The sequence below is a fragment of the Indicator indicator genome, chromosome 6, assembly GCF_027791375.1.
Source record: "Indicator indicator isolate 239-I01 chromosome 6, UM_Iind_1.1, whole genome shotgun sequence".
Classification (NCBI taxonomy): Eukaryota; Metazoa; Chordata; class Aves; order Piciformes; family Indicatoridae; genus Indicator; species Indicator indicator.
In genome coordinates, this window is record NC_072015.1 from 27,793,234 (window position 1) to 27,806,570 (window position 13,337).

Below are 13,337 nucleotides of genomic sequence, written 5' to 3' on the forward strand. Positions count from 1 at the left end.
ACTTTTAAGAAGAAAATGTTAATCATATTCACCTAGAAGAAGAAGAGGAAGAATTTTTCTGTAGGGCTTTTTCATGCAATCAGTTTCAAGACCTGATTTTCCTGACAGAAGTTACTGCAAATAAGGAGTATGGCACATGAAGGATCAGCATAGGTTTCCACACACTGGGATCTAATGAAAGGAAAATGAGGCTGCTTAGAAGTTGCTGGATTTATTCATTGGGAGTGAAGCTTAAAAGCTTGTAATGTGTAGTTATGCAGCTGGAAATTTGGATTTTTGGATGGGAATAAAAAGTCATGCTTCAGGACAAAACATGAAAGCCAGTTATTATTATGTCTACAGAGAGAAGTTTCAATGCTTTACATAAAAACAAACAAGCTTCCCACACACATATTTTAAAGCTCTATACATGAACTCTAAAGTGCTGCCAAGGAAAGTGCATGTTTTTATTTTAGTTGATGTATTTTAATTGGATTTTAAGTGACTCATGAATAAAACTGCCTTACATTACTGTATTATCTCTCTTTTAGTAAGTATGCAAACATCTGAACTCTGCAGGAATGAGAGTGATGGGCACTATTGAAAAATTGGTAGAGAAACCTCTCCTGCATTATTCTCCCTTTACTTTTCTCTGTGTGTCAGATTTGGTTTCTGATTTGAGAGTCATTCCTTACCATTTTCTGCTGAGCTTGGATAAAATTGGGTTTTATTCTGTTTGAAAAAAATCACTGTTTTCTCCTGTTTTTCCAGAGATGTTTTGGTTTTCCTTTCAAGCAGTACCCTGAGTGTAATGGCTGCTTTGTATGTTTGTATGGAGGCTTGAGGAGAGTGGAAGAAAGAAGGATCCTGCTCTCACTCTTTGCTGCATATGCCAAGCATCCTCACACAATCCCAACTCTCCTCTATTTTCTGCTGAACAGGCATAGTAATTCCAGTAGGAAGGCATCCTCCAGCCCTAAGGAGGGCCTGAGAAGCACAGCAGAAAACCATACAAAGAGACATTACAGGGTTGCAACTCTTTGTTATCAGGCATTCGGGTCTAAGTTATTTAATAATGTAAAGGGTGGTTCCACAGCTTAATGGGCTGTTAGCTAAATAACTACAGGTCACCCTGTGAATGTGTGCAGCCACTCCCCTTGTCCTTTAATTACCCATTTTTATCATGTTTCCCCATCTATGCCTCGACTCAGCTTCTGAAGCTATTTTCCTTACCCAGATGCTTCCATCCTGTTCTTCATGCTGCTGCTCCTGCACGAAATGCAGATGTGAGTGGTACAGATGAGAGCTGCCCAGTGTACACAGAGCTATTGCCTTGAGAGGCAGAGAGATTCAGAAATGGGTTGCTGCTGACAAGCTAACTCACAGTTTTGCTAAAATGTTGCAGGGGTCAGTTGACATTTCCTGTAAAAGAAGAGGGAAAATAGAAATTGTCTGATTTCTCCCTTGCTCATGAATAATCCCATTGATGTGCCACTGAATAGTCAAAGAAAGAGAGCTAGCAAGTTCAGATTACTGCATATTTATATGATTAATTCCTCCATTCTTCTGCTAAGGAACAACGCACCACAGTTTCTCTCAAACTAAGGGAGAATGCAGAATTGGTTTTCACTTAATTGGCTCTTTTGAAACTCGCCTCTTTGAGAAGCAGGATGTTGTTAGTCCTCTGTGTAAAGACAATGTGACAATACACCTAACACATAGTCCAGAAACAGCTGTATGGGGGGGGTAATTGAGGAGTAAAAATAGCTTAATAGCTTTCAAGAAGAAATGAGATTTTATGTGAATGCAAGAAGTCTGAACTAGGACATAAAATTACTCAGCCATTGAAGAAAAATAATATCAAAATGCCCAGTGGAAATGTCATTGTCTCACAAAAACACAACTTGACCTTCGTTTGAAGTCTGTTTTGATAGATGAGGTCTTCATTCTGTGCTTAGAAAGCTAATAAAGAGTAAGCATGGAAAAAGTACAGGATTTGCCTTCAAAATTGAAATGTAGTCAGTAATGGATGCTGTAGTTTGCTTTCCATTTCTGAACACCTGTGTGAGTTTAAATGTTTGTGGTTGTGTTAAATATTTCCTAAAGCCAGTCTGGTGTAAATGTAGCAGAATACAAACTGTCTTCACCTTTAATTGTTTCTGTTGCTGGAAAAGGTTCAGGTTTATAAGTGAGATGGTTCAGTGAGATGTTAGTCTTGCAGCTGCTGTCCGCTGAAATTTTAGCAAGACTTTCATCACTGCTTAAATTCAGTCTTTAATAGTGTGGAAAATTAATTAAGGCTCTTCAAGTAGCTGTGAAATGTAGGATTTTAAGAAAGAGAAAATAAATCACAGTGCTCAGCACCTCAAGGCAAACATTATCTGGAGGAAACAATGTCAGGAAAGAAACTCTGTTTAGAAGAAAACAGAATTCATTTATAAAATGGTTTAGGTTGGAAGGGACCTCAAAGATCATCTAGTTACAGCCCCGCCCGCTATGGGCAGGGACACCTTCCACTGGACCAGGTTTCTCAAGGCCTCATCCAGCCTGGCCTTGAAAAACTCCAGGGAGGGGTCATCCACAACCATCACTGTAAACAGTGGAAGAAAGTCCTGTATTGTGCACCAGTTTCATCCTGAACATTGCTGAATTGCTCAGGTGTGGCTTTGTGTTTCTAAAACCAACCACAGGATATGAAATGGCACTGCAGCATTTCCCAAACACAGTCTACCCACCTGAGTCTTTCAGCTTCCACACTGACTTAAGTTTTGACTCAGGAAAACGTCTGAAAACATCTCTTAGTCCATTCCCCTGTGACATGTAACCATGTATATAAATGGTTTGCTCAAGGTCTTTAATCTTTGGAGTCTGCAAAGCAGAGAGTAGTTAGTGATGATGAAGACTGCATGATACAGACAACTGGACACTTCTTTTATGGATCAAGATCTTATGCAAAGCACTGTTTTCAGTTCTTGCATCGTCCAATTCCCATTTGTAGTTTTGTCTTTCATTTCAGCAGCTACACTTGTTTGGGGTTTTTTTACAGTCCTGAAGAGGAAACCAACTAAGACCACTATAAATACAAAAGCTTTGTTCCTACCTTGGGGTTTTCATATTAGAAAGGGAAATCAGCAAAGACAGAATACATTTGCGAAGCCAAATGGGGAGGATCACTTAAGTCATTAAATGATGAACTTGTGTGAGTGGAGCACTAGATAGTTCTTCTCTTGTCAGCCCCAAAGCGATGAAAAACATGGATCAAAACAACAACTATCAGCACAGGGGGAAAGCCTGACCAGATTGAAGGAAAACTTGTAAATAATGAGGTGCTTGACATCAGCAAAATAGCAATTTGCTTTAATTTTGACAAAACCTACCTTTTCCTTGAGGTGGGTGAAATTACTGAGGAGCTCACATATCAAACACTTGGACATTCCATGCCACTTGCAAATTTAAAATACCAATTTAAAAAAAGTTACAAAGCTTCTGCAGGTAGCTCTGAGAAGAGTAACTTTCTGTGAGTAAATTATGTACTTTCTGTGAATTTGTTCTGTGGTTTATTAGCTATCTCTGCTCCAATCCATTTTGTCTTAGCAGTCTTACCTCATAATGGTACCCCTAAAGTCCTGTATCAGGGATCAGTGAGTGCTTGGCCCACTGCAGTCACAGATATTTGCCAGGGGCAAATCTCTGCCTGAAAAGTTTGAAAGAGGAGTTGTGAACTGGTAGTGAGAAGGTGAGCTGGCTCCAGGTGTCACCTCAAAACTTGCACAGTGCCTAATTCCTGTGTGCTACGCAAAAGGATAGTCCTAGCAGACAGAAACATCCCACAAACCCTATCAAAACACTTCTTGTTCCTGTGAACACTTTGTTCTGGATAGTAAAGAAAAAGAAGCATTTCAGAAAATGCTCAGTTGAGTTTTACAAATACATAGATGCTGTATGGTAAGATGTTTTTGATAAGGCAGATGGCTCTGTGGTGTTCATATTGATAAAAATAGAAGGTTGTGTATTAAAAAAGAAAAGAAGAAGAAAAGAACAAAGCCTAATCTCAAGGTCTAGTTTATATGCATGGAGAGAAAATCTTTCAAAAAATAATCTTGACTTGGAAGGGCATTTTTCAAACCTGTCTCATTACCAAAGCAAAGGCTGAGGCAGATACCTAGTACGGTTGCATGCTCGGTGATCTGTGGTTAACGTAATTTCTTTGTGTTGTTTAAGAAAAAAACACATCTTTTAAGGCTGTGTTAATAACTCCAAGGCTCTCAGAACACTTAACCAGCCTGGTTAAGTGTTGCAGGCTGGTAGAGTATATTTTGCATAATCTCCTTAGCTTGTCTTTGTGGCTCATGGGAAAAAGAACTTTTCTTCTCTCTGGAGCATCCACACAAGCCCTCTGCCCAAGATGATTGTGAGTGGAAACACTTACTGTCTTTTGAAATCTTAATTCTGGCAGGCCAGGTGTTTTCATGAAACTTCCAGTATATACCTAGCCATAAAGGTTTTCCCAATCCTGCCTGAATTTTGTGGGTGAAGCACTTGTATTTTTTATGGAGCCTTTGATGGAATGTATTTAAAAAGATGCAAGAAATGCTGTTAGATCTTTTTGGATTGTTAAATGGTGATTTCTGTTAACACTGCTTTGGCTTGGTACACTCTGTCTCCTAGTCAATTGAGGATGAATTTAGACAGAGGAGCTGGCAAGGCTGTGGTATTTACATAATGCCTTTTTTCTCTGTGAACCCTGAATGTGGATGGAAAGAGTCTTTAATCTTCTTAGCATCTAAGCAAAGATTGAATGCTTTGGGTCAAGCTAGGTTTTGGATAGACGCAGTTAGAAAAGAAAAGAAAATGTAGCTAGATCCCAGGTCATCACAATGACTGCAAATGGAGACATTTACAGACCAAGGTGGTTAATGTTTCAGTAGTTGATAATATTTTTTATATTTCACCAGCTTGCAAGAACCCCTTCATTTATTTTCAGGCATACTTCTTGAGACTTCTTGGAAACAGAACAACCAGCCCTTGTACTGAGCTCTGGGCACTGTTCACATTTGTTCTTCTAAGGATAGTTTTGAGTTGTAAGAGGGGGGATGAAAAGACAAGTGTTGGAATAAGCAGCATACAGAAGAGCTTCCTTTCCTGAGCACACTCTGAATGACTGGGGAAAAAAAAGCAGACCTGATCCTGATCCTTCTTGCACCATGCCTGCTATGGCATGGTAAGAGGGAGAGGAGGAGTTCATTAGGTGCCTGTCCTTCCTTACCTCAGTTATTAAAACAGCCAGAGTGCGATTCTTGTGGTGTGTTACAGTAACACAACTTTTCAAACACTGTCATAAAATGAGATGTGATTTTAAATTCATTTTTAAAGTGGATAAATATCCTGAGCTCAGGCTAGAAGTGACTTGATTTGCTTTGCCTGTCCAGATTTTTGGAATGTTTTTTCATGTAGAAGTTCTAGCTTGTCAGGCACACTGAACAACGTGCAAGTACAGTACATTACAATAAATCACAGAAGCACAGAATGCATTGCATTGGAAGGGACCCTCAAAAGTCACCTTGTCCAACCCCCCTGCAGTTGGACATCTCCAACAAGATCAGGTTGCTCAGGGCTGCATCGAGCCTGATCTTGAATGTCTCTAAGGATGGGTCCTGAACCACATCCCTGGGCAACCTGTTCCAGTATTTCACCACCCTCATTGTAAAGAACTTCCTCCTTTGTCCAACCTAAATCTGCCCTGATCCACTTTGAAACCATTGCCCCTTATCCTGTCACCACAAGCCCTTCTAAACAGTCCTTCCCTAGCCTTCCTGTAGATCATCTTCAGATATTGAAAAGTAGCCTTTCCAGGCTGAATAAACCCAACTCTTTCAGCCTGTCTTCATAGGAGAAGTGTTCTAGCCCTCTGATCATCTTCGTGGCCACCCTCTGGACCCGTGCCAGCAGGTCCATCTTCTTCTTTTTTTGGGGGCCCCAGAGGGGAAAAAAATGAAAAAATCAGTCTGTCTTATTTGCATTTCATTTTCCTTCAGATTTGCTTTCCCCAGTCCAAAAATGTATGCAAAGGCACTTGACTTAATGCTACCACAAAGAGTTTTTATATGTAATGCATCTTCACATAATGAAAGCTCACTCAGGGTTTGATTTTTCAGAACATGAAAGTTAGCTGCTGGCCCTCTTTTAATATCTGCAGCCTAATGTTTACAAACCAAAAGCTTAACTTTTTATGTGGTTGCTTTTGCAACCAAGTTCAGCAGCAGCCATTTAGTCTCCTTTTTGCTTGGCTTTGTGTTCAATAATAGATGTGAGTTTATATCCATCCCCTGCTTGAACTCACCACTGCTGCATTTCATTAAGTTTCTCAATATTCAATGCAAATTGTTTCTAATTAATATGCTTCTAAATAAAGGGGGGGGGGGGAATCTCAAAACCCTGTGTGCCATCTCTATAATAATAAGGTTTTATTCTCAGCTATGAAGACTTACGACATTTTATGACCTTTCTGAAATTGCTGTTGCTATTCATATGGTCATTGTTATTCCTGTAAGAGCTGTATTTTAGAATGAAACCCTTTTTGTCTGCACTATAATTAATAACCAGAAATAGCTTACTGAAAACATAGTGAGGCAGGTAAGAACTTGATTAGTTGAGAGAAAGGAACACAGAATTTGTTTCTTTAACTAATCTTTTTTTTCACGAAGACAAGAGAAATATTTAATAGCTCCTGTCTTTGTGGTGTGCATCATCACTGTTGCACACATTTGAGGTGTATCTGGTTTGGGTTTTCTGTCTTTACTTGCAAAGGAGATTGTATGATTTGTTAAAAAGGGAAAAAAGAAAGAAAAAAAAAGAGAGGGGGTGGTGAGAAGAAAAGAAAAAGGAAGGAAAAAAGGAAGGGGGAATTTTTTTTTTCTGTCAACTTTGTGCTTACCAAGAAATAAATCTGAAGAGCATAAGAGAATTTTGGCCATTATCATAAAGCAGTATAGAATTTGAAAGGGGATGGACCAAGGGCAGTTCTGTGAACGTCTGCTTTGTGTTCCCTATGTATAAGGAAGGAAGGAAAATATCCTCACACATATATAAACCTTCCTGATATATATTCTTTTTTTACCACTAAAAGTTGAAAGGTATAAGGGTACAATAAGTAGAACATGATACTGCAAGAGTCCAAATTGTGCTTGTAAAAACGAATCTTAAGAAATTGAGCAAATGGGACCACTGAGCTCTGTATTGTTACACTAATTGGAGGACATAAAAGCTAGCAAGGAGCCTATGGCCTTAGGAAACAACTTGGCAGTGAGACTGAGCCAGTCTGAACCTGACTGCCACCAAAAGCAGTGGCTCAGCCCTTCTTCCCTTTGCCCACTTGGGCAGCATGTTCCCCCTGTTCCATTTTGTCTGTACCACTATGGATGTGTCCTTGCCCTGGAGGATCACTGTCACTTGCTCTGCTTCCTTTGCATTGTTAATTTTTGTCTGGCTGAGTATTCCTCTTGGAGTTACGGCACAAACCCTGGTGCCAGCAAAAAGGCATCAGTGTGTATGGACACCTGGAGGCCACAGCACCACACCTTGCAGAGGCAGTCTGGATTTAAATCACACTGAAAGCAATATGCAAAAGCATCTCAAGCTTTACTTGCATTGTGGCCCTTGTAACCACAGTGTTCACTGTAATAACAGGAGAGATTTAGACCAATATGCCACTAGGCTAATTAAGGGCCCTTCTAAAAAGGCTTTTGTCTCAAGCTTTAGTTCTGAGATCTGACTGTAGCCACCTGCTCTCTCAGGTTTCAGCTTGTTCATAGATTCGTGGAATGGTTTGGGTTGGAAAGGACCTTGAAGGGTTGGAAGAGACCTTCTCTAGTTCCAACCCCACTGCCATTGGCAGGGACACCTCCCACTAGACCAGATTGCTCAAAGCCTCATCCAACCTGGCCTTGAACACTTCCAGGGAGGGGGCATCCACAGCCTCCCTGGGCAACCTGTTCCAGTGCCTCACCACCCTCACTGTAAAGAATTTCTTTCTAATATCCAGTTTGCCTTGCTCAAGCTTCAATCTGTTTCCTCTTGTCCTATCGCTACAAGCCTTTGTAAAAAGTCCCTTCCTGGCTTTGTTGTACTGGAGTTCTTAGTCTTAGTTTTCACTCTATAGCTATAAATACAACTGTATACATAATAAAACAGCTATAATAAAACCACAGTAACAAGACAGATATTAAGGCTTTCTTTAAGTTTTTGGGTTATTTTTAACATCTACCGCAGTCTGATTCATGGTATGGGTGCTCTAGTTTCAGCTTTGGTGGGTTTTTTGATTTAAAACTGTTTAGGGAACAATATAGAGATGTTACCTTGTTCTGTCCATTTCCAGCCAAGATGTTGGTGAAGAATACTTAGAGGTGATGGTTTTGACTTAGTGGAAAAAGATACTGTAACTATTAGTGTCAATGCTGAGCTTTTCTGCAGTAATAGAAGCTGCATGTTCATGTTTTGTGAAGCTGGATGTTGCTCATATCATTCAGCTTCTCTGCGGGAAATAAAAAGGCTGGTTTCAATGGAACTTCTCTCGATGGAAATGGGAGCTTCATGTTTTACTCTAAAAGCAATGCTGGTCTGACTGTTTAACCATAGCTGTGAATGATTCTTACTGATTTGAGAAGGCTTTCAGAGGCTTGCAGGCTTCAAACATCAGCACTGTCTGTGTCTGGAAATATTCATGAATATCTGAGGTGAAGCCTGTGTGCTTCCATGGTTCTTGCTGATTTTTAAAATCTTTGTACTGCTTGAAATACAGAATTTCAGATTGATGATTGCACTTCTTTCCTTGCTTCACCTTCCAGCCTTTCATAAACTGGTATGGTTGCATTACTCTTCCACATTCATAGGGACCTAAACAAACTTGATGTTGAAGCTGATTTAAATTAAGTATGTTTTCCCAAAATTCTATACTGCAAGACTGCATTTTTCCCTTCATAATTATGTATTCTTTTTTTGTCATTGTTTTATTTATTTGTTAAATTAAAAATGTTTTGGGCATTGAGGTGCTGGAGCATGTCCAAAGAAGGGCAACAAAGGTGGTCAAGGGTCTAGAAAATGAGTCATGAGGAGCAGCTGAGGGAACTGGGGTTGCTTACAAGCTGAGAGGAGACCTTCTCACTCTCTACAGCCACCTGCGAGGAGGTTGGAGCAAGGTGGGAATCACTCTCTTCTCCCAAGTAATAAGTGACAGGGTAAGAGGAAATGCCTTCAAGTCACACCAGGGGAGATTTAGATTGAATATTAGGAAAAATTTATTCACTGAAAGAGTGATTAAGCCCTGGAACAGGCTGCTGAGGGAAGTGGTGGAGTCACCATCTCTGGAAAGCACGTAGATGTGTTGTTTAGGGACATGGTTTAGTGGTGGGCTTGTCAATGATGGGTTAATGTTTGGACTTAATGGTCCTGGAGATCTTTCCCAACCTTTACGATTTTATGAAAAGGCAATGTCTTGGTTTGCAGAGGTTTCCAGGATATGGTCAACCAATCCTTTTATCACCCATATAGAACTCTTTATCAATGGTAGCAGAAGGTTTAGAAAACACACCCCAATCTTTGCCTAAACTTAAGTGTCTCATGGATTTTTGTGTCCTGAATATTCCTTTGCATTTGTTTTCATGTCAGCTCATGCTCTGCAGCAGTAACAAAAGCAGTGGGACGTTGTTTTGATATTGCTCTTTGTTCTTCTCTCTAGCTGTGTGCTGCCCACCTGCCAACCCGGTCGGAGGCGTCGAACCACTACCAAGCAGTATGTCGGGCTCTGTTTGCTGAAACCATGGAGCTGTACACTTTCCTGGCCAAAATCAAAAGTGCAAAAGAGGTAAGCAGTCTGAGAAGGTTTTCTGCTTTTGAGCTCATTACTGTGTGAATTAGGCTTACAACATCACTTCTGTGCCCAGCCAGAAGTGCTAGGGGAAATGATCTGTAGTGTTCAGGGAGAGCAGTTCTGCGGCTTAGGGGTTTTTTGTTTTGGCCTTATAACCGTTTACAGATCTCTTTTTATCAATTGTGACTGGTCTGTTTGGGAATAAATCAGAAGTTTTTCTTGGAAGTTTTTCTTAAAAGTTTTTCTTCTCCAGTGTTCCAGGGATGTTGTGTAGCTTCAGAGCTTTGCCTGTTGTTCCTCATCTCATTTTGTTTCTTCAGCTCCTTCTCATGCCTTATCTTTGTATGAAAATTGTCTGAGAGTGCTTTTGCTTATATTTTGTTCTCAGTCAGCAGCTTCCCTTACCTTTGATGTATGATTGGCTTCTTTGTCTGTCTCACAGCTGCACAGCAGAGCCAACTTAAAGGAAAATTTCTGCCTGTAGGTTGTGATGCTTATTTCCACTGCCTGCTTGGCTCTTCCTGTTGACTGGAAGGCCGTCTTCTGAACCACTGCAGTTAAATGGTCTGGCTGAAGAATAACTTGAGTTCGATTTTTAGTAAAGGTAGTTTCAGTGATCTGACCTGCAGAATAGTTCCATAAGCAACTGTATTAACCCAGTGCAGGTGTTGATTACATTGGAAAGCTGGTGGGTGAGGGGAAGGGCAGGAAGGGAAATATGCTTCCTGAAGCTGGTTTCTTCACCAAAGCCAACTTGTCAAGTAACACTTCCATAATTTTTAATAAATCCCTGAAGGATTTTCTTTCTTTTGTAATTCAAGAGCTACAATACCTTTGAAAAGCAGGATAAGATTTTACAGGCTGATCTAAAAATTTTGCTGCTGAAAGAGGCAAAGCTGTTCCACCCACACACACATACTCTCACCGTTTTTCTTCCTCTGGTTCTAGGAAACAAACACAGCAAATACCAAACAAAGCAACAAAAAAAAAGAAGAGTCATTCCTTGTCAGGTTAATGAGCTGAATCAGCTCATTAAAGAGTCAGATGAGCCTCAGAGCAGCACAAGAGAGCTTTTATCCTTAAGCTGATGGTGGAATATTCAAACCAAATCAGAGACATCAGGGTCTGGTGGTGTCGTTCCTTTCTGACTGAGAAGCATCCATCCAAAGAGGAGAATACTTCAGAAATATTTGTGTGTAGCATGAGGTCACATTCTTCCTCCATTTTTCTTCCAGTCCTACTCAAAATGAAATCAATTTTTAAACTGAAGCAGTGTCATACAAGGATTATTCTGACTGTGTCAGCATAGCTGAAGAGCCACTCGTTTTCTGAAGTGCTTGTGTTATGGTTCATATACATCCAGTGGTAGAGAGAGCAGTCAGGATACAGTATTGCTGTGCTAAATCTGTCTCTTGAACCTTGACATCATTAATTAATGTCACATCTCAACTTTTGATGACTGTCCCTTAAAGTTCTGGACCAGTGGATGATACACTGACTGAGGGACCTGTGCTAGAAACATCTCCACTGACAGCTATTGAAAAGTCCACATTGAGGCTCAAAGATAAGAAAGATCTTTGGGAGTTTCTTCTTTCTGCTCAGAAAGGGATTAATGTTCCAATAATTCTTGACCATTTTGACCATGGTAAGCAACAGTAAATCATGTCTGTTATCAGTGTCAAACACTGTCTTTTATCAACAATTTAAATTATTTTTAAAAGTAGTGTTTTGAATTTGCAAATTATTTAATCACCTTGTAATTGGACATAAAAACCCAACGTCTGATCACACCATAGTGCACACTATGAATTAATCCCAAATGAAAGAAACCATTTGCCTCTCAAAGGCTATTAGGGATTGAGTCAAAGCACATTTAGGTCAAAGGAAGTAATCCTTGTAGATGGAATTTTGGCCCTACTGAGTTCAGTAAGACTTTTATTGCTGCACCTAACCAAGGCCAGGATTTTTATCTTTTGATTTCATTTTATTCTGGGTCAGTCCCTCAGTAGGCTTACAGAAAGTGCCCAAGAAAATAATCTTACAAGCAGCTTCTGGAATCCCTATACTTTGATTTTATGATGTGCTTGATTCTTATTTATAGCTTTGATCCAACTATGTTATGATTTGTAATGTATTTAATTTTGAAAATAATTCAGTGTACAAATTAAAAAAATAATTATGAAGGAAATACAGAGCGGAATGCTGTAAATCTTGTTGCACCATTTTAAAATGACCTCTACAGTTTACACTTCAGGCAAGCAGGGATCATATGATCACAGTAAATTTGTGCCAGTAAACACTGTGGTATTGTTTATATGCTCTTCTCTCTTGCAAATACATAAATCTTAATTCTTGAGGAACATGATTAAATACAATTCAAGTCAATTAATTCCTTTTATTATTGACATAAAAATATTAGGGAGGGAAACTACTTCAATACGGACATTTGTAGTGATTATGTTGGCAGATAACTGGGGAGAAAAAAACAATGTTACATAAATCAGTTCTAATTATAAAAAAAAAAGACAAGCCATAGTCAACAAACAACCTTATACTGTAGTATTGTGTTTCTGACACTAAAGATGTCAGGAATTTTAAACTGTTAGTTTATTTCAGCATCTGACACCTTTATTTGGAGATCTTCCTTTAGAATCCCTCACACCTAGAGACAGTTAAGGATGTGAGATCAAAGTGAAAGGGGAAAATCCTCTAAAATTACTTAAAATAACTTTCCTATGTATAAAAATTACTTTGAAATCCATAAATTCATGGAGTGTTTTTGGTTGGAAGGGACCTTAAAGATCATCTAGTTCCACCCCCTCCTTCCATGGGCAGGGACACCTTCCACCAGATCAGGTTGCTCAAGGCCTCATCCAACATAGCCTTGAACACCTCCAGGGAGGGAGTATCCACAACCTCACTGGGGAACCTGTTCTAGTGTCTCACTACCCTCACTGTAAAGAATTTCTTCCTAACATCCAGTCTAAATCTGCCATCCTCAAGCTTCAATCCATTCCCTCTCGTCCTGTCAGTACAAGCCCTTGTCAAAAGTCCCTTCCCGGCTTCCTTGTAGGCCTCCTACCACTGGATGGCATCTGGGCATCTGTTTCCCAGATATATTACGTTAATATTTTTTACTCAGTAGGTGCTTCAAAAGCTAACGTTGCTGTTACGGATAATTTTTAACTGCAGAAATTCACTTTCTGGGAATGGACCAAAGCTGACCTTCTTATGCTATAGCCTAGGAGAGGTTTAGAAGGGAAATAAGCCGCAAAAGAGGAAAAAACCAAAATGCTGCTGTAATGCTGTTTTCAATCTGGCACTGTAAAACTTGTCAGCATTTTGAAAACTACAGGATTTCCTGAGGGATAGATCAAGAGGCAGGAGGGATAGAACTGTAGAACTGTAATGTATTTTGTTGCTAATACATACACGGAGTTGTCACGTGCTCTCCAGTCTATCATGTGAGCATCACTGTCTTGTAACAAATGGA

General features: G+C 39.8%; 1 protein-coding gene across 1 annotated transcript in view; it reads left to right on the top strand.

Annotated features, from left to right (window-relative positions):
* The window catches only part of SPIRE1 (spire type actin nucleation factor 1), a 73,338-nt gene that overhangs the window by 15,758 nt on the left and 44,243 nt on the right, over positions 1-13,337 (top strand). Inside the window, exon 2 of the mRNA XM_054381602.1 lies at positions 9,713-9,838. Within this exon, the coding sequence (XP_054237577.1) occupies positions 9,713-9,838 (126 nt within the window). The remainder of the gene's footprint in view (positions 1-9,712; positions 9,839-13,337) is intronic.